The sequence below is a fragment of the Artemia sp. Qi Xiang Cuo genome, chromosome 5 (genome assembly GCF_049724085.1).
Source record: "Artemia sp. Qi Xiang Cuo chromosome 5, ASM4972408v1, whole genome shotgun sequence".
NCBI classification, from domain to species: Eukaryota; Metazoa; Arthropoda; class Branchiopoda; order Anostraca; family Artemiidae; genus Artemia; species Artemia sp. Qi Xiang Cuo.
In genome coordinates, this window is record NC_142798.1 from 65,763,443 (window position 1) to 65,790,988 (window position 27,546).

The 27,546-nt window shown below is 33.4% G+C and overlaps 2 protein-coding genes across 5 annotated transcripts in view; one reads left to right on the plus strand and one right to left on the minus strand.

The window, feature by feature from the left end:
* Positions 1-15,070: 15,070 nt before the first annotated feature.
* Positions 15,071-27,001, minus strand: LOC148952402 (protein LLP homolog). 3 transcript variants are annotated; one of them, XM_089089859.1, is made up of 3 exons: positions 26,892-27,001; positions 17,583-17,761; positions 15,071-15,292 (listed from the first exon to the last, which is right to left on the minus strand). In XM_089089859.1, exons 2-3 carry the CDS (start codon positions 17,736-17,738, stop codon positions 15,089-15,091), a joined length of 360 nt encoding a protein of 119 aa, XP_088945985.1. In that variant the 5' UTR covers positions 17,739-17,761; positions 26,892-27,001; the 3' UTR covers positions 15,071-15,088. The 3 variants fall into 3 exon arrangements, with proteins under 3 accessions (XP_088945985.1, XP_088945984.1, XP_088945986.1); XM_089089858.1 differs by having other exon boundaries at positions 26,855-26,940; XM_089089860.1 differs by lacking the exon at positions 26,892-27,001 and adding an exon at positions 20,571-20,606.
* A 110-nt stretch (positions 27,002-27,111) lies between these two features.
* LOC148952403 (transmembrane protein 208) overlaps positions 27,112-27,546 on the plus strand; it is a 38,914-nt gene continuing 38,479 nt past the window's right edge. The window contains exon 1 of one of the 2 annotated variants that reach the window (XM_089088951.1): positions 27,112-27,193. In XM_089088951.1, the coding sequence (XP_088945077.1) occupies positions 27,188-27,193 (6 nt within the window). In that variant the 5' untranslated portion in view covers positions 27,112-27,187. Of the gene's footprint in view, positions 27,194-27,295; positions 27,386-27,546 lie in introns of those variants that run through there. The other variant, XM_089088950.1, reaches the window with a different exon arrangement.

The following is a 27,546-nucleotide window of genomic DNA, read 5'->3' on the forward strand; positions in this document are numbered from 1 at the left end:
AGTCCATCAAAATAACCCATATATAGGGAGATAGAACACAACCATGCTTAACTCCGGATTTAATATATAACCAGCTGCTAACCTAATTTTCTACCTTATCTGCAGCAGTCTCGTGGATAGCACTAATCACTTTAATGTATTTGTCTTGTATACACGACAAGGATAAAAACTGTACTAAAGCTTTTAAATGAAAAGGATCCAAAGCTTGCTCTTTAATCTTAAAAACTTAGGAACAAAGGTGTTTGTCAACTCAGGCATTCCTCAATTCTTCGACTAAGAGTGACAAGTTGGTCTACCCATCCTCTACTTTTTCTAAAACTGCACTATCTTCTCTTAAAACTTTGTCTGCGGCATTTCTCAGTCTAAAATGTATCATATTACTAAGAAATTTACTGCCTACAGAGACAAGACTAATTCCTCGATAATAACCTCGCCCGCTTTCATCAATTATTCTATGAATTGGCTTAATTAATTTTTTCATAAAATCGTTAGATACTTACATTGATTATAAAATCATTTTCATAATATTAAGTGACTTTTTCATAGCCTCAGAGCCACTATATTTAAAAAACTCATTTACCACCCTATCAGCACCTAGACCCTTATTATTTTTAATCCTTTCAGTACTTTCGATAAATTGTACACTAAAAATAATAAATACTTAAAAAAACATGCATACAAAAAATCTTCATTGTAATAGCAGTCTGTAACAGAAAAACTCTCTGTCAATTGAATTATAAAAATGTTCAGAAAATCTCTCTTTATGTCTGTCGTTTTCATTAATTGTTTCCCCATGTATATGTTAAATGTGACAAATTCGGAGTGGCTCATCACTTTCACTTTATTAACATGCCAGTACAATATTTTACTATTATGCCGTCTAGCTGCATCTTCCAGATCCTCGGCAATTTTATCCATTGCCTCCACTTCACACCTCCTTAGTTCATATTTTAATGTTTTCTCCACTTTCTTAACATTCCTTTTGTTTTCATATGATCTATCACTCAGATAATTATTGTACAAGTCCTTTCTCCTTTCTATTAAACATAAATCTTTTTCACTATTATTCTTAGCTGCAGTTCTAGCTTTCTTCCATAAGACACCTTCAGCAACTTCACAACATATTTTTGTACAATTATTCCAACAATGTTCCACATTATCAAGTTTTAAACTTTCAACTTCAGTATTCAACTGTTCCTGGAAATTTTCTCTCAAATTTTCATCCTGGAGTCTACCAACATCATAACTTTCCGGGAGGTAGTTACCCTTCCGAAATATCAGCTTTGAATCAACCCTAGACACTACTAGATGGTGAACTTTACTTTCAACATCAAAAACAGCACTCCTTCATACCCTAGTATCTTGTATTGATCCTGCCAGTCTTTGATTTCCTATAACATAATCAATAAGGTTTACTATCTTACCATCAAGTGAATAACATGTTAATTTATGAGCCACTTTTGACCAAACACCTTATTGGTTATAACTAGATTCTTATACCTACAAAATTACAAAAGTCTGTAGCCATTACAGTTTTCATTTCCTACACCAAATTTACCTAGGCTCGGATACCATCTATCCCTATTTCTACCGACCTGGGCGTTAAAATATCCAAATAAAAACACCGTATTTCCACCTAGGACCCTGTCTATTTGCTCCTGTAACTGTAAGTAAAATTCATCTGAGTCACTAGTATCTCCGTCAGTCGGTTCTACAGGGGCATATACTACAATAACTGATACCCTGAACTTTTTAGTCATAAAATGAGCCATTAGTATCCTATTATTAATACCTTCCCAGCCTAAACAAGACTTAGCAGCTTCCTTTTTCATCATGAACCCTACTCCTTGTCTATGTACCTGCCTGAGTAAACAAATACTGTATCACCTGAATTCATGCTTCCTACCTCTGAGATATGAGTTTCTGAAAATCCTAATAAGTTCAGTTTTAGTCATATGAAATTGTCAGTCAAATTGTCGATACGATGGTCATTTTTTGACGTCGTAATATTGTAATTTCCAATTTTCATGTTCGTTAAATCATAGAAATTATTTTCACCTCAGGAAAAGCAATGATCCCGGATACCAGTGCAGGACGGAGATCACATATCTTCTCAAGTCTACACTGAAATGCTTAAGCCGGCTTAGAACTGGACAGCAAGAAGTCCCTGGGACCTCTATGAATGGAGGCTTTGTGCATTCCTGGGCCCATCTTTGTCACAACATGGTTTTCAGCACTTGGCGATGCTCTTCTATCAACAAGAGTTGAAATCCTGCACAGACAATCTCAAGCCTATTATCTCCGACTCTTTATACATTCATGTCTACAAATATTATGTTACTCCGGTGAGGCAGTCCATAATAGATAAATTAGCTAGAAAGAGGTTTTTCAGACCGAAGACGCCCGTCAAAACATACCCTATGCTTTCTAAAATCCAGAATATAATTTGTACTTTACTGAAAAAAAATTTCTTAAATGTTTTCACTTATAACTTTAAGAAAACAAAAATTAATTAAGATTTTAATGAACAAATATCAGCATATGCATATTTAACTGACAATGGACATTTTTTTCAGTAAATTCATTTGAATTTTTGTTGCCATTTTTGTTGTTGTTTACTTTGCCATGTTTGCCGAAGACGTCAAATGCATATTTGATTTATTTGTCAGCATCTATGACGTTGACGCTCTTAACCATCATAGTCACAAAGTCATTAAACTCTATATTGTCGTTTTATCATAATATTTTATCTTATATATGTTTGGATCATTTAAAAAAGATGTTTTAATATTTGTATTTTGAAAAACATTCTAAATCTGCTGCGTGAATTTCTTGTGTCAAATCAATTTGGCAACTCCATATGATCGATCAATTTGTTTAAAAGTGTACGCCCATTTTCCCGGTGATATTGAATCGGAATGGGTGGAAATTACATGTGGCGCCCCACAAGGTACCAAATTAGCAGCTCTTCTTTTCCTGGCTGTTATCAACTATGTACTTTCTGACTTTGACGATCGTTTTAAATTTGTCGATGATTTGTCTGCGCTTCTTAAATACCACGTAAAGGATTCGCAAGCTGTAGCCCAGTTCGACCCAAATTTTTTCGATCAGTTTAAATCACAGTGTACTGCGAACAGTCTTCAAATTAATGAGAATAAATCAAAGGTTTTGAGGTTCAACCCACTTAAACGCGATTTTACCTACCCCGCGACTTTGTTCCCTTCTGCTTCGTGTGTGACTATCTTGGGCGTTACCTTTAGTGTGGACTGTTCGTTCTCTATTCATGTACAAGAGCTGGTTAAGAAGGGACATTATGCTATGCGGAAACTGGTGGCGATGCGCCGCCTAGTTTTTCCAGTGTATCAGCTGAAAATAGCGTACCTCACTTTTATTCGACCCATCCTTGAATATGCGTGTCCCGTCTGGGGCCCACAAGTTCATCACATAGATTACTTAACTGATGATTTGGAGGGGATCCAGAAACGGGCTGTAAAGATCCTTCTTTGCGACAAATATGTAGATTACAGCTCCGCTCTGAAGTCACTTGAAATACCAAGCCTTCACGATCGCCGTTTTCAGCTGATGATTCATTTTGGCCAGTTTTTATTGTCTAGTCCTGTACATAGGACAATATTACCACCTAAAATGCCTGTCCGCGCAAATACCAGAAGCAAAAGCAAACTTATGCCCGTCTCGTGCCGCACACACAGACTTAGTAACTCCTTTTTTCCTTTTTTTACAAGTGCTTTTAATAAAATGTAGAGGAGTGTTTTCATGTAAAAATGTTTTCATGTAAAAAAACAGCGCCTTTTAGTGCAGTTTTTTTAATGTGTCTATGACAGCTGTTTTCATTAAAATTATTCTGATTCTAATCAGGAATCTATGAGGGTGTCGACATAAGAATAAAGTATTATGTCATTAAGTAAAGAACCATGTTTAATATTTTTAAATAAGTTAAAAGTCTTATGTTATATTTTTAATTACTGCTATAAATCTAAAATTTATATAAAAATAACTTGAAATTTTTAAGAAAGATAAAATCATTTTCGCAAAAAAAAAAGTAGCTTCCTCATGAAAAACCCGAAGTACATTAATTGGACAACCAGACCCACTGTGTCTTCCTCCAGAAAGGTTACACGTGCTTTTAAACAAACTTTGACTTATCCTCGCGAGTCTCGAGTTCTATGTCGAGATAGATTTACTTTTTTTAGGTGAGTGTATGTGTGTCATCTTTGTAAAATTCCAATTGTAAATTTTTGTAACGTGATTAATTTTAATTTTTCTTTACAGATCTATAATTTGGTCTATAATAATTAGTTCATTACAAGTTTTTTCTGACTATCTTAAGTTTACGTGTTTCTAGTCAACACTTTGAAAGAATATACAACTGAGTTAACATATTCAGATTGCAAGTAAATACTTTTTCACTCAAAAAAAGGCTTGCTGTAAACACAAGTCTATTCTTCAATGCTCAAAAGAATTCCTACCCTATGGTAGGACAATGAATCGATCGTCCAGTCTGGTAAGGGAGTTCAAGTCTCACCGCAACAAAGTGGAGCTGCAGCACTGGAATGCAACGCATAATGATTAAATGTCACCTGTAGACGTGATTCGAGGTCCTCGTCAAAAAACAGTTTTGTTTTTGCTTTCTATACTGTAAAAAGAAGATAACCCCTGCATATTAAAAAGAAAAAAAACTCCAAAGAGCGAACATGCTTAATTAATTTCGCGTACCAAAAAGAGAAGTAATAAGCTGTTTTCAATATAATTCACTTTTTATGATGGGGGTGTGTATAATTTAGCTAAACAAAGGCGCTGATCCATTTTCAAAAGTCTTTAAAAGTATGGTCTAAGATTAATTCTTTTTACAAGAATGTCATAAAGCGAAACAAAGAATTATTTATATATATTATGGATAATAACAATAAGACATATTGAATTAAAATAGTAAAGCATAGGGGTATACCGAGTTAGATAAAGTTATACATGAATAACCTCCAACTAAATCACTACCGTCGTCGTAGTTTAGACTTGGAAGTGGTATATCTAATATCCAATCCCACAAACAATAATCATAAGCTTTTAGTCTGGGGAGCTTTTGTCATAGTGTAATAATGTCGGGTCGCCGTTTATTTCGACCAACTATTTAGCACTTAGTTTTCCAAAGTGCGGACAATCCTATACTCATGACCACCCCCTCCCGTATCACCTAAGATAAAGAGAAAATCCTACCCTGTAACCAGGTTGATTTTTTTTTTGGGGGGGGGAGGGGGGGTAATATGGAAACCCGGTACAGGGGTTAATACTATAGATAATACGATAAGCGCTCGAGGTAAGCGCATTAAATTTAAATAACTTACCCACAATTATAAGCTCTGTATAATTATACTAATTTTGGTAAGGATTAGTGATAAAACGTTTTTGATTCCAAAAAAGATAGCACTTATAAATGGATTTAGCTTCGTGAGAGTACTGTGTGACGTAGAGTTTTGAGATGGTTAGGATAGTGGTCAATGATATTATATGTAATTAGAGAATTATATAATATTGTTTAATCTTTTTTTCAAGAAGTAAGCACTGGAAGTTTCCGCATTTGCTGAAATTTAATCAAACGGCCCTTTTAGAAATCCTAGATAAACCCCTCCGTCAAGTCATAAGTCATATCTGTGATATTGGGAAGTATCGAACCCGTCTGGCTCTCCTCCTTTCTTTCTCCTTACACAATGATAAATAATAAAGGTTCGCACAATTTTTCACATTTGATCAAGGAACTGAGAAATATACAATCGATTGATTAAAGAAAGGAACTTGGAGGATATTTTAAACGCGCTGAGACTCGAGGTGACGGATTATTTTTAGTATTTTTTTGCTGTATATATATCTCTACTGTGGAAAGTAGCGAAACGGATAAATAGTAACTGAAACTATAAAAAACGGAATTTTTATATCAATAAATATATCAAAAGAATCGACTTATTATGCTGATTCCAATTGAGCTTAGTGTTACCCACAAAAGGCTACGAACCTGAGGATATGTGCAAGATTTTTGGAAATTGTTTCAAATATAATTTGACAGTAAATGACTAATCATTTACAAATAACAAATCATAGACAAAATATATTATAAAATTAAATAATATTTTTAAATATAATGTCTTCAATATTGTTTAAGTTTTTTTTTTTTTCATTATAAGTTCTATTTATTCTTGTGTCGGTTTTGATCTTTTTTTTTTCTTTTACCCAGGGTGATCGGATCGAACAAATGATACTAGAACATTGGGTCTTTGACCTAAGTAAGTCTATTTGTCGGTCTACATTCTAAGATAATTAACTTAGTATCAGTTAAATAAAATACTATACAGGTATATTTTAATTAAATATGAAACAGTTCGTTGTAACAAACTGTAAATAAGGAGTGACCCGGCTCAATCGCAACCGAAACTCTAAAAAACCGAATTTTGATATCAATAGATAAATCAAAAGAATAAAATTTTTATGCTCATTTTAAACAAACAAGATTCATTAAGTTTAATCTTACCCATAAAATGTTCAGCGCCTTATAAATTTTGCCTAATTTTCTAAAAAATGAAAAAACGCCCCTTAGGCGTTATAGGACTTTAATGAAAATCACACCATCAGATTCAGCATATCAGAGAACCCAACTATAGAAGTTTAAAGCTCCTATCTGCAAAAATGTGGAATTTTGTGTCTTTTTGCCAGAATAAAGATCACGGATGCGTGGTTATTATTTTTATTTTTTTCTTTTTTTTTTGTCTTCTTCCCGTGTGTTATATTATAGATCACGTATAAAGAGTATATAATTAGCGTGCTATTTTGAACGGACGTGTGATGTTTCCATTATAAGTGACCAAAAAAATAAAGTAAACACTCTAACGCTAAATTTGTCCCTACAGTCATACGAACAAAATTTTGATATAGACATTTTCTTAAGCATGGTCGAAAAATACAATAACTATTTCTTTGAGGATTTATTAATACCCCACAGTCCCCGAGAGTAGGTCTGCAAGTTATGAACTTTGCCCAATGTTTACACATAGTATTGGTAATTGGGAACTATACACAAGTTTTCAGGGGTATTTTTTCTGGTAGTTGGGGGGGGGGGGGGTATATGGGAGGAGAGGTCCATGGGGGAAGTGAGAGTGCTCGGAAGGGGGGGTCTGAGTTCCCAGCATTATTTAAAAAAATGATTCGAAATTAAATAAAAAAACAATATTTTCAACTGAAAGTAAGGAGCAACATCAAAACTTAAAAAGAACAGAAATGTATTGCGTATATGATTGGGTTCGACCCCTAGTCATTACTTCGCTCTTTAAACTAAAGTTTTTTTGTACTTTCATCAGAGTTATGTATTCTAATTAATGGCCTTTGTGATTAACTTGTCGGTCTTAAAGAATTGGAACAAAACTTGTACTTTAGATGAAAGAAAGATTCAATAGCAATTCATCAAACCCCCTAAGATCATTCAGAAAAATTTAAAAATATTACAGTTTTTCAATCATTAGATGTCTTATTTGAGTTAGTTAACATATTTCTATTAAACAATTTAGCCAAAAAAAAAAAAGTAAAAAAAGAAATGATAATTAAATTCAATTATTAAATTACGATGAGAAAATATAAAATATATATTAAGTAAAAAACGTTCAGAAATTAAATAAAAAAAAAGGTTTTATAAATTGAATTAAATATTCAAATTAAAAAAAAACCAAGCCATAACATAGTCTGTTAATTACATGACCCTTAAACTGCGCCAAATCTACATATGGAAGGTCCAGTTTAAATATTTCTCAAAAATTTAGTTTTAAAAACAATAAAAAACAGTTTTTTTCCTTTTGCTGTGTTGTGGTGGGGCCAGCCCCTTTCATATACGGAATAATCTTTGTTCGTTTAAGTTTTAATGTCGCTATAATTAACAACTATCTTTTTTATTCAATCAAACAAAATGACGAAAGAATTCTCATTATGAGAATTACATGTAGATGAGGTGTTTGTTTTGTATTTGCTTATTGATTCCCTATTTGGTTACTTGGGTTTACCCTACCACACAAAACGACTCTTTATATGCCAAGTTTGTCTTAAATTTAAGAATTCCAAAATGTTTTTCATATTGAATCCAACTTAGGCTTTGTCTAGCCGCAAAAACCTAAGTTTTTGTGTATCAACGCTTCATTTTGTACACCTTGGTTTAAAAATTGGTCCCTGTCAAGCAGTTGGCAGAATTTCTTGGGATTTTGACAGAGAAATTTTCTTTGCCTGTTCGATTAGGGCAAAGTCCCTCTCATATTCTACTCGAGTATACTCGGGCTCTCTGAATTCCTGATCGCTATATTAAATTGTTCTACCATAAATATTATATGGTAAGTAATAAATACTTATTTTAATAAACATATTTATTTTTTTTTGAGCAAATGTTTTAAAAATTAATTTTATAATTTTTTAAGTTCGACTCAAGAATAGGGGTGTTTGTTAGAGCTCAGTAAAAAAGATATTGTTTTTTAAATAAACAGCAAATAAGAAACAGAGATAAGTATTAGAATTAAAATTAGATGATATGTTTTGTTTTTTCGCTTCCTCGTTCCATGTCAGAAAAAAAGAAAAAAGCATAAACAAAGATCTTCTAAAAAAGAGATGGAACAGATACCCACCAAAAACATGTCTCAATCCTTCCTAGTTCTTGCTCATAGGTATTAGAGACAGAAGTTATTTTACATGTTGTCATTATAAAATATATTTTTTAATTATTTTTTTAGGCACTGACTAAAACGATGTCTGTAGTACTCCACTTTCCCTCCGACCCGAACCCCCCCCCTGATCAATATGTCGGGTTTAGCCACCTCCTGTGTCCAGCCACACAATTTCCCACACGTATTTCAGCATCACAAAAAAGCCTAGTCCTTTTCGTTCAACCTTTTGGAAACTCTAGTGGGTCACTCTGTCAAGCTATTGAATGATTCTGGAAATGTGTTCTGCATCCCTCCCACAGACAACTCCAGGCGACTAAAGCTGTTTTTTTCATAATGCATATAACAATTAAGGTCTGCAAAGGGGTATTTTGAACCTCATCTCACTCTTTTTTTTTATCAAGAAGTAAACCACCAAGGACTGTTCATCCAAATAATATTTTGACACTGGATCCAAAGATTCATATGGTAATTTTTACACCAGCATTATCAATTAAGATTTTCAAACACAAAGAAAAGCGTCAGAGCGAAAAAAGCTAGACGACATTTCCGAAATCTTTCTTGTTCTGGATGCCATTTATATACAAAAGCAATAGAAATATTATGTCACGATCTAAAACTATAATTGAAAACAAAAGGTATAAGGCCAAGAAACAATTCATTAATCATTTGTTTTACACAAAATTCTAAGCAATATAAAAAAATGGTACCCCTCAAAAAGTTATCGCAACCAAAGGTACACTTGTTAAGCATCGGATCGTAAATGTTAAACTGTACAACTTTCAAAAACGTTAAGAGATCTTGTAGAGAAATAGACACACACTTGAGACTGAGTAAAGCGGCCATCACATGCGTATCTAGCTAAAATCCCATGTCTAAACACGTGTCTGGCAAGAAATCAATGTTTGGGCAACTACCGTTCACATGTAAAATGGGGTGCTTTGCTAAACTATTTACAGCCAAGAATCCAGTCCTAGACTTGATAAATCCTAGTCTGGTATTTTTTAATAGAGACACTCAACAAGAGTCAAGTTCCAAATTTTTAATATTATATTTATACAATCTTTATTTTATTTTTAACTTTTTCTTATTATGTAATCTTTTTTTTCATTTTAATATAATAAGGAGCATCAGACATAAAATTTAATAAATATAAATAACTTGTTTAGCTGGTCTCATCCATTATCTTAGGGACAATAAAAACAGGAAAATTTGAAAATTTTGCCAGCATAAGCTGTCTTGATTGGTAAAAAATGACGACTGTAATCCATTTGAAACTAAATGTTTTAATTCACTGAATTTCACATGTGAACGGTAGTTGCCAAGACTTTGATTTCTGGTCAGACACCTGTCTATACATGGGATTCTGGCTAGACCCTTATCTTATAGACGAGGATTTAAGTTATTTATTTTCTATTTAAATTACTATTTTTTTTTTTGATAAAATAAAAATTTACCCGACTAATTTGTTAATCCAAATCACTAATACTGACAACTATAAATGTATAAAAAGGAAAAAAAAATACAAATATAGCTAAAAAAAAAGAAACCATCTCACGCAGCTTGTTTAAGCATCTCGGCTGTATCATCATCAGAGACTGTTTCACCTAAATTAACGGAAACATATCGAAATTCTTCGACAGTAATACGCCCGTTGCCGTCTTTGTCAAAGACGTCGAAGGCCTCTTTGATTTCTTTTTCAGCATCAATGTCGTTGACATTCTTAGCCATCGCAATCACAAATTCAGAAAACTCGATCGTGCCGTTAGTAGTATGTTAACTTATACTTCTGGGGCGCCCCCGTACAAACAGGTTTTTTTTTTCTGGTAGTTAATTCTACAGGTCATTACACTCTTTGCCAAGAGGAACGAGTATAACGTGATTGGTAATTAGGATTTGAATAAAATGAATATTTTTCGTTAAAATTCATATTTTTAATATATTTTGATTCAAATAGATTATTTTTTATTTTAAAGTTTATTATTGGAGAAAAAAAAATGTGTGGTACATTTACACTATTGGAGATTAATGATGGAACCGACAGCAGCAGCAGCAACGATATACGACTATCCATTGTGGCTGTGGAAATAACCGCTGGCTGTAGACTATGTGTTGAATGGGAAACTATGTATGCTAGATACGTGATATCATTAAGCAAATTCAAGCAGGAGGAGCAGCTGTGTTTTGCTGGAAAAGTAAATATTCTCCATATAAATAAACTTCGGTCAGCATTAGATGTCCTATCGAAATATATTGATGAGAACAAAATGCATCAGTGAATATTATTATTGTAATTATGATCAATAAAACTGTTTCTAAATCAATGGTATTTTTTCTTTATGTAGTAGACTAGCGTATATTTTCTAGAGTAGAAAAAAGAAATTAGGTTTAGTCTGAAGTTGGTTGTGAGAGAGTTATGACTCTAAAAAATGGATAGATTCGAGAAAGATAGAATCATGAGGAATCTAGTTCTTATGGAAAAGCGTTTAATTTTATATATTTATTTTACGGAGTTGTCTATTCAAAGGAATTTATTTTATCGGGGAATGCTTGTCGATATAATTAAAACCGATTCTCCATCATTATAATATTGTATGAAGCTTCTACGTCGTGGTCCAAATGCATTTACACAATTTATTGATATATTGATCACGACACGACAAAATGATATTGTGGATATGCTTTTAAACATTAGTTTTTAGAAATTTAGGACTTTTTTTCATAAGAAAGATGGTGCTCAAGATGATTTACTCCTTTCTCTCTCCCTCGAACAATTTTTTTTAGTTGTTAGCTCAGTTTCATTGTGGTAGTGAGAGTGTCAACACATGGCAAAATATTCCATACATATCCGTTATGCATGTACTCACTGGGCAGCCGGTCATCATGTGAGAATTGCACAATGATTGAAGAGTATGATGAAAAGTGTAGATTATGCAACCCGTGTAAATTGCATAGAGGATATGCTGTACAAATTAAAGGATGTAATGCTTGTCTTGAAGAGGTGTTTGACTCTCATCCTATAGATCACCTATGCCCTATTTGTCAGTATGATAAATGTAATCAGTGGGAGAGTAAATATCCCGGTATGATTGGAAAGAATCCTAACCGTGATTTTAGTTTACTAGTACGAGATTGGTATCGTCGTGGTTTTAGATTGTTCTGGGAGGAGGAACCGGGTCAACGATTCAACTGTTGGAACAACAAAAGAATATGGTTTCTACGTCATCGTTGTGAAAACACTGGGTGTTATGATTATAAGCCCACTGATTTTTATTTGGCTGTGACGGAATGTGATTCGACACTTGAGGACACTCTTTGTGAAATTGCTTCAAATAGACAAATTGAAACATGTTAATTCTATAGAATGAATGATAATGGTATAATTGACTATACAAAGAGATATGACAAGATTGAAGTTACACTCTACTGTAGAAAATGTGACTCTGACATTGCACTACATCAGAATCAGTACACTGTGAATTCAGATAATCTACTTGCACTAGTTGTTGTCAACAAATACCTATTAGTAATTGATGAAATCTAAACAGTAGAAAAGTCATTTTATCATGTATATATATTCTTTTATTAATAAACAATTTAACATAAATATTTAAAACATTTTATTATCTGGGCACTAAAATAAATATTAAATAAACTTTTAAGTAAATTATCTACTAGAAAGTCATTCGATTGAGGTAGGTCAATACATATCTTGAGAAATTTTGCTTGTATAGCGAAAATGCATTAGTATATTAAAAAGAGCTGGGCGTAGAGGAAGCCCTTCATAAGTCGCTAAATAATGTATTCTTTGTTGAATTTGACCCCAATTCACCCCCCAGAATCCGCTACCATAGCTGCGGTATGGATAACCTTTTGGCATCCCCGCTTTCAATAAAAAAATGAGGTACTATCATTTAAAAATGATAGCCCCCTATCCCCCCTCCTATAGGCAATAATTTACAATTTATTTTTGAATCATATTTTTTTAGGTAACTTCCAGTTCAATCTTTAATTCCCAAACCTTGTACATAGCTTAGTCTATAGCTAAATTTGTCACAATAGAAGGTTTTTTTTTGGGATTCAGTTTGAAAATAAAATTCTTGACTACAAACGATGTAAGATATAGCGATTGGGAAACTGCATTAAAAGTGATTTGAACTCATTTCATAAAGACGATCCTGTTTTTTGTCGACATATGAAGAACTTTGTATATTGCAATATTTGCAATTGCATCTGTCTCTTTCTTATGCAAAGTAACAAAAGAGACGAAAATTAATGAACAAGAGAGTAGTGAAGAATTATGGTATGCCAAGTAATATTTGGCAGGGAAAGTCACTGCTGATAAATCGCTAGGGGTGGCACCGTGATTGCGTGGTTTTCGGGGATTCGGGGAACCAAATTTTTTTTCGGGGTGACGCATAGATTTTCGGGGGAATACCCAAAAATTCAGGGATAATACAAGCCCTGCTTGATTTCTAATCAGGAAAATCGAAATACTAAACCACACAAGAAGGAAAGGCTCCGAATTTGCGGTTGACGCAATAAAGAATCGCCGCAAAATTAATTTGACCTCGACCGAACGCAGCCGCCTCTGTCGGCGGCGGCGTGCGTGTTGCGCGCCGGTGGCCTTACGACACTTCGGTGGCGCCCAGCCTCTCGGCGGGGGCGTTTGGTCGATTAGCCGGCGCGGCGTCGGGGTCTAGCTGGAACAAGTATCCTGAAATGGTATCTTGCATACCATCTAGCGCTTGGTCATCATCAAAATATTTTCTGACAAATCAGAATAGTCACTTTCTGAACTTGAGGTCATATTTTTTCACAAAATGTATTTTCACTAATATATATATAACAATCAACAGATTTTGTAAATTTGAATTTTCACAAATGAAAAACAGTGTTGGATTCGTAGGAAATAGTTTTCGCTGATATTATTCAGCTCCGAAGTTTATCGTTGTTTTATTATTGACAACACTGTTTTGCGAAGTTATTAAAACTAAAAATGCTAATAGCAGCTAAACAAAAAATCATAGGAAACCCGGATTTTCAGGTATGAATAGACCTAAAATAGATTAAGAGGGCTAAATGTGTTTTCATTTTGGTGTCCTTGGTACTTTAATATCAATAGATATATCAAAATAATTCGATTTTTATTCTAATTTTAATTTATACTAGGATTAATCATTATTGGTCCTTGGGTCATTTTCCCGTAATAAATTGTCACCAAGCTCAAAGGTAAGGTTAAATATGTACCTTGCCTTAATCAAACCCCCAAAATGCAACACGAAAGTGACCCATATTAATTTGTTAATGTTAAATATTAAAATTTAAAGTGCTGAGCTCAATCAACAGGAGACTTTCTTAAAGGAAAAATAAAAGCTAAAACCTCAAATGTAAGAAACCAGTGTGACATAAATCAAATAATATCATTTGGGGTCGCATCCGTGTTAATCTTCGCAAGAAATAATGTAACTAGCTATTTTTATCGTAGGTTCAATATGTACCTTGCCTTAATGAAACCCACAAAATGCAACACCAAAGTGAACCATATTAATTTGTTAATGTTAAATATTAAAATTTACAGTACTGAGCTCAATCAACAGGAGACTTTCTTAAAGGAAAAATAAAAGCTAAAACCTCAAAGGTAAGAAACCAGTGAGACATAAATCAAATAATGGCATTTGGGGTCGCATTCGTGTTAATCTTTGTAAGAAATAATCTAACTAGCAATTTTTAGCGTTACTAAGGGCTTTGGTTTGTCCTTTGTTAGGTTGCAGCTAGCCCTTCAACCATGATGGTTGTAACCTTTGATTATGACGTCACCTATCATTTTTTTTGCAAAATCATGAGGTGTTTGATAATATCTTATTGAATTACAGTTACCGTAGCGTAATGGCAACGAGATAATCCCTAAGACATAAAGGATTTGATTTCAAGCCTGTCTACGGTAACGGTTCTAGATATGACATGAATTTCTGCCTCAAAAATGTTGTTTGTATGACCCTTAAAGCAAATTGTGTTCTACTTTTCTTTTATGGAGACAGCAAATCCACTACAACCGTCGACATTGTCGAAACTGCCGTTGGTGTAGAGAACTAAATAATCACGGTAGTAGTCTTTAAGGATCTCCTTGAATTTGAAAACTCTTCCATTACCATTCATTGGTGGAATGTTTTTTATTTTTGTTGAATTTTAATATCAATAGATATATCAAATAATTGAATTTTTATTATAATTTTAATTTATGCTAGGATTAATCATTATTGGTCCTTAGGACATTTTCCCGTAATAAATTGTCACCAAGCTCAAAGGTGATGTTAAATATGTTCCTTTAGATGTTCTTACGGAAATTCCTGACAAAACAAAAGGGCAAGTACATTGAAAAAGTTTATTTAGCTAATTGCTTTTTTCCAAATAGGATTTGCAGCTACTTTTTTTCCCTTTTGTTTTTTCTTCTTGAGAGCTTTTGCAGACACGTGTCTCTTCTGCTTCTTTGTGATCCATTCGGGATACTGATTTTTCGAATTTCTCATCGTTTTTACATTGTATATATCCTTCTCGATATCCATTTTTTCCATGGAGGTTGGTTCTTTCTCCTGAAAAAGTCAAATCTAAAAGATATTATGAGTAGCCTACTCGTATAAAGGCTGCTAATTGGTTCAATTTTGTCTGCAAATGCACTTTTTCTTATTATGGTGAGAGATTTATACTAAAATAATAAAAAACTTCATAAAAACTAAACTGATAAAAAAAAAAAAAAAAAAAATGAAAAATTGCCTGTTTTAGAGGAGAAATTCAGTCAAAATCAAGATTTTTTTTTTTGGGGGGGGGGGTTTCCCCCCACCCCGTGGGGCCACCCTTGGAAGGAGGTTGGGCAATAGCCCCCATGTGGAAACAAGCCCCCCTTTCTACGAGTTCAAAAGGTTTTAAGAAATTCAGACTTTATTTTTAAATCAATATTTTAAGAAGTTAGACGTTAATATTACTCAAAATAAACTTAATTTGAGTTTTCTAGTCCTGCACGGCAATACTCTAATCCCCGTCTTGAAAATAGTTTTTCGTTTCTATCAAGTCCATGGAAATGCATCAATAACTTTCTGTTCTTTGGTCTCATATTTCCTTTATTCTCAACATACAATGATCTTGAAATTCTGGTCCCACACAGAGCCCCTTCTTCTAATACACTTCCTTAACAGTAATATCAAAACTAGAAACATTACCTTTACCTTGCAGTATTTTTGAGGAAGGGAGGAAAGCTCACCATTTTGTAGAAATCTGTAAACTAAAATCTTACCCCTCCCCCCTACTTTATTGGTCACTCATGGTTTAGTTTATTCTATACACAATCATGGGCTCTGGCCAGACAGTAGAACTCAAGGGCGGCTTCAAGTAAAGAAATCAGAGGGGGGGGGGGGGGTTATCCCTTGACAAAATCACTCATTAGTTGTTAAACATAACATTTCTGACATTAAAAAATATTGCATCAGCTTAAATAAAAATAAAAAATCGCTAACCAAACAATTTTTTGAACCTCACACCAATATTATAATAACGAGATGCTGAACTCTTAATGTAAGTTGATTAATGGGTGTACAATATCAAACTAAACTCTTTGTCAACTGTATTTCATCTATAATTTTCAACAATTTTCTGCAGAATTTCACAGTTAATTTTTTTAACTATTAGTTTTTGTATGCGTCTGACAACTTTTAAATTCAAAATCAAGATTGAAAATGTTTTAGTAAAAAAACACAGTTTTCTTACAATTATTAACAACACAATATGAATAATTAAGGAAAAGTATTTCAACATTTGCAAACATAAGTAAAACTGAATAGTTTTTTTCAAAATATTTTTTTTTAAATTATCCTAGTTATATTATTTTTCAATTAGTCAATTTTAAATTAAAACATTTTTCAATCTATTCACTAAATTTCAATTAAATCCTATTTTTAGGTAAAAACACAATTTGAAAAATGCTTAATTATCACTTCTTAAGTTCAACAAAAAAAAAACAAAAAAAATTCATTTGGTCCATAAAATCTTAGTAATATAAATAATTTTCCCTCACTTTCCATTAATTTTCTTTAACTTCATTTCTATACAAACTAAATTAACTACTCTAAGATTAAAAATCTAAATCTGACCTCCATGATTTTGAACTTGGCAAACCATGCCCACTCTGCACACACACACACAACTGAAGTAGACATACAAAACACTAGAAGGAATCAGCAAACTCACCAATAATTAATGAGAATATGGCAACAGGAGCCACTCGTCTATGCTGTCAATAGAGGTTATTTATGTGAATGGAGCATACTTCCATATATCAAAAGTTTTCTGATGTGGGATTTAAACCAACTCAAAATATAAAAAGAAGCTCTTCTTTATTTGATAAAATTACTTTATTATAATAATTATCTACAATGAATGTTTTTTTAAGAATAAGCACAACAATATATAGAAAAAAAGAGAAAATACAAATTATTTATGTTTTCTTAAACAGTCAGGACCCTTTTTTTAGGGGGGAGGGACAGTAGTTCTTGGGGCTAACCTTGGTAGAAAGATGGGAAATAGCCCTGTTTTGGAAACAAGAAGACATAGAAATGTGAGAAAGTAAGAAAATGAGAAATATTTCTAACTAAATCTAGGTTAAAGGAAAGCTTCCAGTGACACTTGCCCTCCTCCCCCCCACCACCACGGGAATTTTCTGGCAGTTCTCGTTTGCATAATGTACGAAAGTTCAGATCAATTTTTAAACAGTATAGTTTTTTAACCAACTATTGCATTTCTTATGTTTCCCATTCTTAATCTGCCATTCCTATTTCAATTTTTTTGGCTACACTTGTCTTAATGTGAGATCCTGCTAAAATTTGCTTTTACCTTCATCTCAGCATCCTTCTTAGCTTCTTCTTCTTGTTCTCTTATTTGCTGAACGGCTAAAATTTTCTTTAGTGTTTCTGTAGCTTTTGCATCATATCTTACTCTCTTTACAGCTTTCATTTTCTGCTTCCATTTGCTTCGAAGACTTTTTGCCATTTTTATGTGATAGATTAAAATGTCTAAATTAAAAGCAAAAAAAATTACTAATGTTCCAACAAGAACAAGCAATTCTATAAACAAAGCATAACTACAGGCAGTCATCAATAAAAATAAGCAAAATTGTTTAGTTATAATACCCCAACAAAATAAAAGGTCAACCTATCCCAATAACCAGGGTTGAGAAACATACTACAAACACCTGATTTTGCAGCAGAAACTGCAACACTATGATGCTTGTGCAAATTCATCCCATTTTTGCTTGTTGTAGCCCTTTCTTGGAAATTACTCTTATTTTAATCTCAGGTTATCAACACATATTTAAATGCTCTTCCTCCAGCCTAATCCCTCCACTCTTTACTACCTTTCATAAAGTTCTAATTTCTTATACCTCTATCACCTATTCCCTTGTCATTTTAGGATGTCTAGCTTAACATTTGGCACCAAGATGCCAAAATACAAATGTTCAGCTATCATCATCGATCAATTAGACATGATCTAGCCAGCTTATTTTTTCTCTCATTATACCTTAAGAAAGAGGAATCAAGCAACATCTTTCATACACGTTATTGCTTGATATATAGCTATTCAAAAGAATAGCCTACCTAAAACTTTTCAGAGGCATGCTTAATCACTTTTATTACTAAGGCTTACTCTATCCTAATAAGAGTCTGAAGACCTGTCTTCCTTCTTTACCGACTTCCTTCATAGGCAAAAAAAAAAACAGCCAGCTTGTTGACTAGTTTAATTTTTACACATTGACTGCATTCACACCTTTGACAACCTAGGTAAGTGAGGCTATACCCTCAGCTTGCCTTCTTGTTACCTAAGATTACCTCTCTATCCTCAATTATTTCCATGTCAAGCAACTTAAGTCTTTTAATACTGATTTTCAAATCTATTTTGAACCTAGAACCAACAAAACAACAACAACAAAATCATCCATTGTGCTATAATTCATAAAAAAAGGGCACTGAAATCCTCTGCATAGTGTAAGAATGGAAGAGTCTTAATGTACCTGGGATGAGAAGCCAAAAATTAGTTGAGACTCAATTCACTTATTCATACAGGAGGAGCTGGAAATTAGACAGGGACATGTCCCTAATGGCACTGAGGATCCTGTAAGTTAGAGGAACAGAGAGAGAGAGAGAGAGAGAGAGAGAGAGAGAGAGAGAGAGAGAGAGAGAGAGAGAGAGAGAGAGAGAAAGAGAGAGAGAAAAAAGAGAGATATAGAGAAATAATTTTTTCTTCTTTTTTAGTTGGGAAGGAGTTAATAATAGAGTGTATAAGATAAGATGAGGTTTTCTTTTTCAAGCATCTTTCACAAGCAAAATGCAAAAATTGTATTTCTTGGCACAAAGAAGCAATGACAAGATATTTGTGATATACTGCCCCTTAGAACAAACTCAAGCATATAGTAACCAAAAACAAAAAGCACCCATTTAAATTTTGTTACACAGCCTGAAATGCCCTAAAAATGGTATTGGATCCAAAACCATTGGTATCATGATAGCAAAAAACCCTCTTTAGAAGAACTACAGCCCCCCCCCATCACTTGTCTGCATTATACTAGTAAGGAGTTGTTTATTATATAGTCAGGAATGTTGGTTATCAAGAAATAAAGTTTTTGGTTCATAACATCAGAAAAATAGTGAGCTTTAGACAAGGTTCCATCCAGGGAGGGTGGGGGTAGGGCTTTGAAGCCCCCCCCCCTCCGAAAAGTTTTTCTGACTTTTAATAACATAACAAAACAGTATATAGGCTAAACAAACTTTTGATGTGTTTCAAAAAAGCCCCCCCCCAAAAAAAAAAAAAGAAATTTACAATATAGCCCTGGCTTTAGGGCTTATAGAAAAGCCGTGATAGTAAAAATCTGCTCTGGTATTGAAAACCAAAAAGCAACATTAACTTGCTTTCTATGTAAAGGCAATCAGCCACATTACAAATTACTTTTGTGTGACAAAATTAAAATAAAACTTATTCCTTGCAATTTATAGTCTTGTTTGTTTTGCCAAAGCCTGAATAGTGATCTTGCAGCTTTAGACAGACATCAATGCCAAGCAAAATTGGCTTTGCTAGCAAGATTGTGATAATTCCCCAAAATTAAAATACTTTAGTACAATAACAAGAAGCGTCTTTATATTATATTTTACACATTCAACTTGGAACTTTGACTGCACCTATGACTACTGTGACTGTGACTACTTGTAACTGCAACTGCTGCTACTAATACTATAATTCAACTACTCGAAAGAGTTTAAGTGCATCAAAATTGTCAAAATGACACAGATGTAATACCTCTGGAATAGAATAGGGTATCAAGCTAGAACTTTCAGGAAAAATTGAGGGGGATGCAAAACTAAATTAATATAAACTCTGTGTATCCAGATTATCAAAAGGATGCCTGTGAAATATCCCAGGAAAAGTTCAGGGTGTTATGTTGGAGCTTTGGGGTATTTTTTTGAAACATCAAACTAAATCAAGACACTATGTATTTAATTTTGTCCACAGATCATACTTTAATAGCTCAGAGACAGCTAAGGGTATTTAGTTAAAATTGGCATGGGACATTGAGCAGGAAATTGAATTGAATCCAAATAATTTCTTTGACATCCACATTTCTTTGACATCCAAGTCAAAGAAATGTATCTGGAATATCTTGGGAAAGGTTAAGGGAATTAAGTTGACACTTTCAGGGCATTAGGAGGGGGAGGTGGTTGATTAATCTTTATCTTTACTCAAGGTTGTGATATAATGAGGGTTTAAATTATGTCAGCCCAATAGAGCCCCAACAATCCAAATTATTATGGTACAACAATTATGAAAATTTACCTCAAACCTTTGTCCAACACATAATCAGTGAGCCAAAATATGAATTCCTAAAGACAAAATCCAAAATAGTGAAATTTTTCTTTTTTAATCAATGAAAAGACAATGTCAATAAAAAATATATGCAAATTAATTTAAAAACAAAAAAAAAAGTTTTTCAAAGAAAGGTAAAGAGAAAACCACAAAAGAAATTAAGAAATTAAATCACAAATGTAAAGAAATCGCAATCAACAATTAAATGAAAACCAAAACCCCTATCACAATCAACAAATGAATGAAAACCAAAACCAACAGAAATTACAATAATTCACCAAGTTAAACTCAAAACAAGCAGAAGATACCAAAAAGAGGAGCAGTGCTACCAACCCCTATGCCTCCTAAAAACCAGAACATATTTTGTACTTTACTGAAAACAAATATATTTAAAATTTTCTCTTTTATTATTTTAATAAATACAAAACTATAAATACTTCCCAGAATAAATATCAGTATGATATATTATAAACTGTCAATGTGCATTCATTTTTTCTTTTCAGTAATCTTGGTTATGATGGTGACTTTTTTATGCATTAAGAAATAACAACACATACCTTGAAATAGTTTAATTTTCAGTAATGTACAAATTATGTTCTGGTCTTTAGAAGCCCTAGGTGGCATTAGAACTACTTCTCACTTTGGAAGCTTCTGCTTGTTTTGAGTTTAACTTGGTTATTTGCTGTAACTTTCATTCTTTTTGGGTTTCATTCAGTTATTGATGGTGATTTATTGTATTTTTAGGTTGAAAAATTATCTGACTTTATTTTTGCTAATCTTTGGTTAAATGCAACTATGTACTTTTCTATGAAAAACTTTTGTGGTTTTCTTTTTTTTTTAATTAATCATAGGCAAAGAAAAGGCAGATATAAGATAAGATATTTATTTCAAAAAATTCCTATAACAAGCCCCAAGGGGCTGAATTTGTATACAATTTTAAACTAGCACTCCCAGTCTGTCAATAACAGCACTCCTATATACCTAGACTTTGGTTTACATTAACAAAATCAATAAGGTCATCTGTCTTCTTATCATGTTAATACCATATCAACTTATGGGTCATTTTATGACCAAATACTGTATTGGTTATAACTAGATTGTTATACCTACAAAATTGGTATACTGTTTTATACTGTTTACAGCCATTACTGTTTTCCTTTCCATCAGCAAATCTACCTAGGCTTAGATACCATCTATACAATTTTTACTGACCTGGGCATTAAAATCTCCTAATAATAAAACCATATCTCTATCTAGGACCCTGTCTATTTGCTCCTGTAACTGTATGTAAAACTCATCTGAGTAATTACTATCTCCAACAGTTGGTTCAACAGGGGCATATGCTACTAAGACTGATCCCCTGCCCTGATTAGTTATAAAATGAGCAACTAGTATTATATTACTACCTTCCTAACCTAAAAAAAGACTGAGCAGCTTCATTATTTATCATGAGCCCTACTCCCTGTCTACCCCATCATTCCTCCCTCAGTAAATATATTCTAGATCACCTAATTTAATGTTGTGTACCTCTGGAATATGAGCTGCTTAAACTCTTAATGAGTCCAGTTCCCCACCCCCCTAATATGAAAAAATATATATCCTAAATCATATATTATCTAGGCCAATACATTTTTCTATTTATTGATTTTGTTTACATTGCTTCTTTGCTGAATGACCTCTGGTACTTGACAACTGGGCAGGTTCAAACATATCTTTGTAGTCAGATTTGAGCAAATTATAGGTCCTTATCATATTGCCTCTGCATTGATGGTATGTCAGAGTTGGTAGCTTCAGGCGACATCCATATTCTTTATCTTTGAGACCCTTTATGCATTTTATCACCCATTTTGAACAGGTTTAAGAGCCATTTGGTATGTTTAATTAATTAGTGTGGCAATGCACATTCCATACTCTAGTCTAGGTCTCACCAGGCTTTTATAGAGTTTAGTCACTATTGCTGGGGATCTACTGGTGATTGTGTGCTTGATGATACCAAGAGTCTGGTTAACCCCTGCTACTTCAGCACAAGTGTGGCAGTTGAATATAAGATCTTTATCCACAGCAAACCCCAAATCTCTTATCTGGGATACTCTTGGAAATTGGTTGCCTCTCACTGGAATTTGATAACATTGAATTTTGCCATTGCAGGTTATTTCTTCCAAAATGGAGAACCTTGCACTTTTGAACATTAAACTTGAGTGTTCATATATTGGCCCATTTGCAAAAGCAATCTAGGTCTGACATTAATGAGGCTAAACCCTGCTGTGTGTCAATGGAACCAATAATTTTTTAGTCATCAGCATATAGGCTTAGCTTATTAGTCATTTTTTTGGGCATTGTTAATATGGATATTAAAAATTCTATGTCCAAAAACAGTTTCTTGAGGCAGCCCACTTAAGACATCTGCTATTTCAGAATAGAAAGCTGTACCACCTTCACCAAAAACTCTGACCCACTGCTTTCTCCCCTTCAAGGAAGACAATATATGCTCAATTTTGACAGTTAATCACCAGCCCCTCTCTTGTGGTCTCATATAGCCTAAGGCTATGTAGAAAAGAAATATGATTCATTGACACTTACTGCACATTATAAAGTAAGAATTCCATCATTTTTTGGGTTAGTTTCTTTGCATAGCCTAGGGCTACACAAGATCATTAGAGGGGGCTGGGGATGAACTGTCAAATAACACAAACCTAACTATCCTAAATAAGACCATAGACTTAGTAATCTAAAAATGTGTTTTTTTCTTCTAGGAGGTCTCCTTCTGAAGAAGCCAAATTCTAGACCTTTAGGCCTACCAAGTAATTTAGGTAAATTTGCAGTTTACAACATAATTAAGCAAGGACAAAAGTGAATATATCACTTGGTGCCCTTTTTTATGCTCTTTTATAATCCAATAATTGCTTCTAGGGCAAATTCCATTTTGAACCCTTCAAAGGCTTAAAATAGCCAATAGTAACCAAAAGTTTAAAAGCATGTTTTTTATGAAAAACTGGCTAGTGAGAAAAATTGCAATTTGTAACAGTTTCAGGAAGTGTAACTATTATTTTCCTTAGTCTTAGTAGAAGAATGTTATTTTGAAAACAAATTTGCCAGAATTTTAAAAAGAGCTAGAAATCACTCAAAAGTGACATCAGTTTTGGTGTTGTCATTTTAGAGGGGTTTCAGACTCTTTATGAATTTCCACAAATTTCTTTCTTAATAACATTTTACTATTAAGAATAAGGAAAATAATAATTACCATTCCTGAATCAGCAACAAATGGCAATTTTTTTTACTAGACTGTTTTTTAACATGTTTTTAAGCTTTTAGCAACTAGCCTTTGGGCTGTTTTACCTTTTGGGGCCTCATTAACAGAGGTGGAGCTAAGGGGGAGGAGGCTCCCCCTCCCAAATTTCCAGGGTTTCAGCACACACTTTTAACACCTTGAAATTTAGCTTATGTTTTTAGTTTAATTTAGCTTATGTGTCAGTATTTGTTGGCACACATGACAATTTGTCAGCACATTCTTTATACCCCCCCCCCTTCCAAGCTCAAAGCCTAAGCTACACCCCTGCCTACTAAGGGATTAAAACAGAATTTACCCCAGAAATGATTATTGAATTATGAAAGAGCATAAGAAAAGAAATCAACTGATGTATACACTTTTATTTTAGCTAAATGATGTTGTAAACTACAAATTTACTAAAATTTATGGTAAAATACATTTAATTTTAAGTCCTTTATGGACTCTCAAAGATGATACTTTCCTGATGTTTAAAAATCTTTGTGTTATAAAAGTGAAATCTTGCAAAAAAGCCTAGATCTTCTGCTTCAATGAAGTACAACATAACTGTTTTTAGCTTCACAGTTTTGCTGAATCCTAATTGTTTAGTTTTCAAAAATCTTCAAGCACATTTCCTAAATTTAGAAAAACCCATTGACAGCCTATGGCTTAAAATTTTAGCCTACTTAAATCACAGGAATTATGCTTTCAGAACTAAAACCAGAGAAAAAGAAACTGATAAGTGAAAATTAAGGTAAAATGTTGTTTTGTCAAGATTTTGATAAAATTCTAGCTTTGCTACTTTTTGCTAGGCTATCTTGTAAAGGGGTTAGGATAAGAAAATGAAACTTTCAGTAATGAATCCAAAGTCAAAAACATACTCTGGGAACATATTGCCAAGCTTCTATGTTAACCCAATCCTGATTTCTAAGTCTTAGAAATTTGCACCTATCAAAATTTTGACAAAACAGACTTTTAGCTTAAATTTCAGTTACAACTTTTTTTCTCTGGTTTTAGTTCTGGATATGTAATTCCTGTTATTTGAGTAGAATTTAAGCCATATTGATGGGTTTTTTAAAAAATTTAGACAATGTATTTATAGACCTTTGAATCCTCATAAATTGGGATTGAGCAAAGTTTTGAGGCCGAAAACAGTTTTTTTGTACTTCATTTAAGCAGAGGATCTATTTTGTGGAGTTTTGCTTTTATAACAGAATGATTTTTAAAGGTCATCAAAGGTCAATATCCTCTAGAGGGAAAAGGAGTGGAGGTAGGTTGCCTACTTCAAAATATCTTTCCAGGGCATACTTTAGTCTGTAGACCCATCCCTGGGTAAATATTTACCAAATCATATTATTGACTTACAAATAAAGTGAATATACAACTTGATGCCTTTTTGTATGCTCTTTCCAAATATAATAATCATTTTTGTTGGAAATAAATTTTACCCCACCCCTATATATACCAATTCAGGGTATATATTTGCACATTAGGGGGTGGGGTAAAGTTTAAACTTACCTCCCATTTACATCAGAAATAAAATATACCCTCACCCCCGTATTTTCCAAATATATACCCTGAATTTGTATATAGGGGTGTGGGTAAAATTTATTTCCAACAAAAATGATTATCATATTTGAAAAGAGCATAAAAAAAGGCATCAAGTGGTATGTTTACTTTGTTTGTAAGCCGATAATATGATTTGGTAAATATTTACCCATCTCTGAAAGTTTCATTTTCCTAACCTAACCCCTTTCCTAGATAGTAAAAAGTAGCGAAACTAGAATTTTACCAAAATTTCAATAGCCTAGGTATAGACCTGTCAAGTAGGCTAAGACCTAGAAATCAGAAGAGGTTTACCACACGAACTTGGCAGTACCTCCCCAAAGTACATTTTTGACACTGGATTTATTATTAAAACTTTCATTTTCCTAACCTATCCCCTTTCCAAGATAGCAAAATTAACTAGGCTAAACGGAAGCGTGCTAATACAAGGAAGAGGAACCATTTCTTCTCCAACCGCATCATAAGCCTCTGGAACGATCTGAGCAAAACGACAGTGAGTTCACCATCTGTTGACAGTTTCAAAGCCAATCTTGATAAGGAATGGGAAACCAAACTATGGCTCACGCAATGGGATGAAGCTGATGTCCCACGGCCCTATCATCACTAACTGGTGTACACTGGACTCGTCCATATCGCTAGCAAGTGCGATTTAAGGTAATTTAAGGTAAACTATAATTTTAGGTAAATTTTTTGCAAATCATATTCTTGACTTACAAATAAAGTAAACATACCACTCAATGCCTTTTTTTATGCTCTTTCTAAATATAATAATCATTTTTGTTGGAAATGAATTCCACCCCCACCCCTATATATACCAATTCAGGGTAGGCCTATTTATTTGCACATTATGGGGGGGGGTAAAGTTTAAACTAACCTCCTATTTACATCAGAAATAAAATTTACCCTTACCCCCCTAATGTGCAAATATATACCCTGAATTGGTATATATAGGGGTGGGGGTAAAATTCATTTCCAACAAAAATGATTATTGGCCTATATTTATTTATTTTATTTATAACACACATACATGAACAAAAATAGTGGAGTAAAAAAGAAAAGAAAGAAAGAAAAATTCACCACAAAATGACAAATAGCCTAAATAATTAACAAAAATATATCAAACAGCACTAAACAACCAGACGAGGTGATGATGAGGACCCAGCACAAGCATTTGGAAAGAGCATAAAAAAGGCATCGAGTGGTATGTTTACTTTAATCGTGAGTCAATAATATGATTTGCAAATAATTTACCAAATTTTATCCTACATTGTAACCCTAAAAAATCTAGACACGATTTTTTTACTACCAGATTCGCCTAGCCTACAAGAAGATATGGCTAGTTTGCATTAAAAAAATCCTCTCTCCTCTTTGCTATTAAACATGAGCCTTTAAAATAAAGTAAAAGCATAAACCTAAGGCCTACCCCCAGCAAACAGCTCAAACAAATTTTTACTTGTAACCTTTTTCACAAGAAGCACGTGGAAGAAATTCAGATGTAAACTAGAGAGGTTTAATTTCCTGCTAGAAAAGACAAGAGTTATTGGAAAGTAAACAAAACAGTTGAAATTTTGAAATAATGTCTGCAGTTTGTAGAATTATTTTATGATCAGAATATGTAATTAAATAATTTAATTAACAGAAAATTTCTAGACACTTAAAAGTATTTCATTTCTTTGTTTCTTTATGTACAATATTTAAAGTTTCTGTACATGTTTGTTAGACACCCTTCTTCACAGACTATTACTCTAGTTAGAATATGGCTGTAAGATTAATCTGAATGGATTTTGTTTTTTAAATTAAGAGTCCTTTAGGTGAACTTCTAGTTCATGACTTGAAAAGGAAACTTGCTGATAATTTAAAAATAGTAGGCTGGAGTAGGTAGGCTAGGCTATCACCAATTCAAGGCTAGCCTATGACTGGTTGAATGCTCCTCCTGGATCAAGGAGGCAAGAGGGTAAATTTTTCGCAAATCATGTTATTGACATGAATAAAGTAAATATACCACTTGATGCCACTTGGCCTGATGCTAATGTATATTCACCTTACCTTAATCACTCTAATCCATTTGAGAGCTTTAAGGTCCTCTGGACCTGTATTGCTCTTGAGGTGATGACT

What these genes read in the sequence shown, in the direction of transcription:
- LOC148952402 (XM_089089859.1), bottom strand. Translation starts at nt 17,738, where the DNA reads ATGGCAAAAAGTCTTCGAAGCAAATGGAAGCAGAAAATGAAAGCTGTA. An exon ending in AGAAGGATGCTGAGATGAAG is followed by an intron (nt 15,293 to 17,582) that starts GTAAAAGCAAAT and finishes TGACTTTTTCAG; the next exon opens with GAGAAAGAACCAACCTCCAT.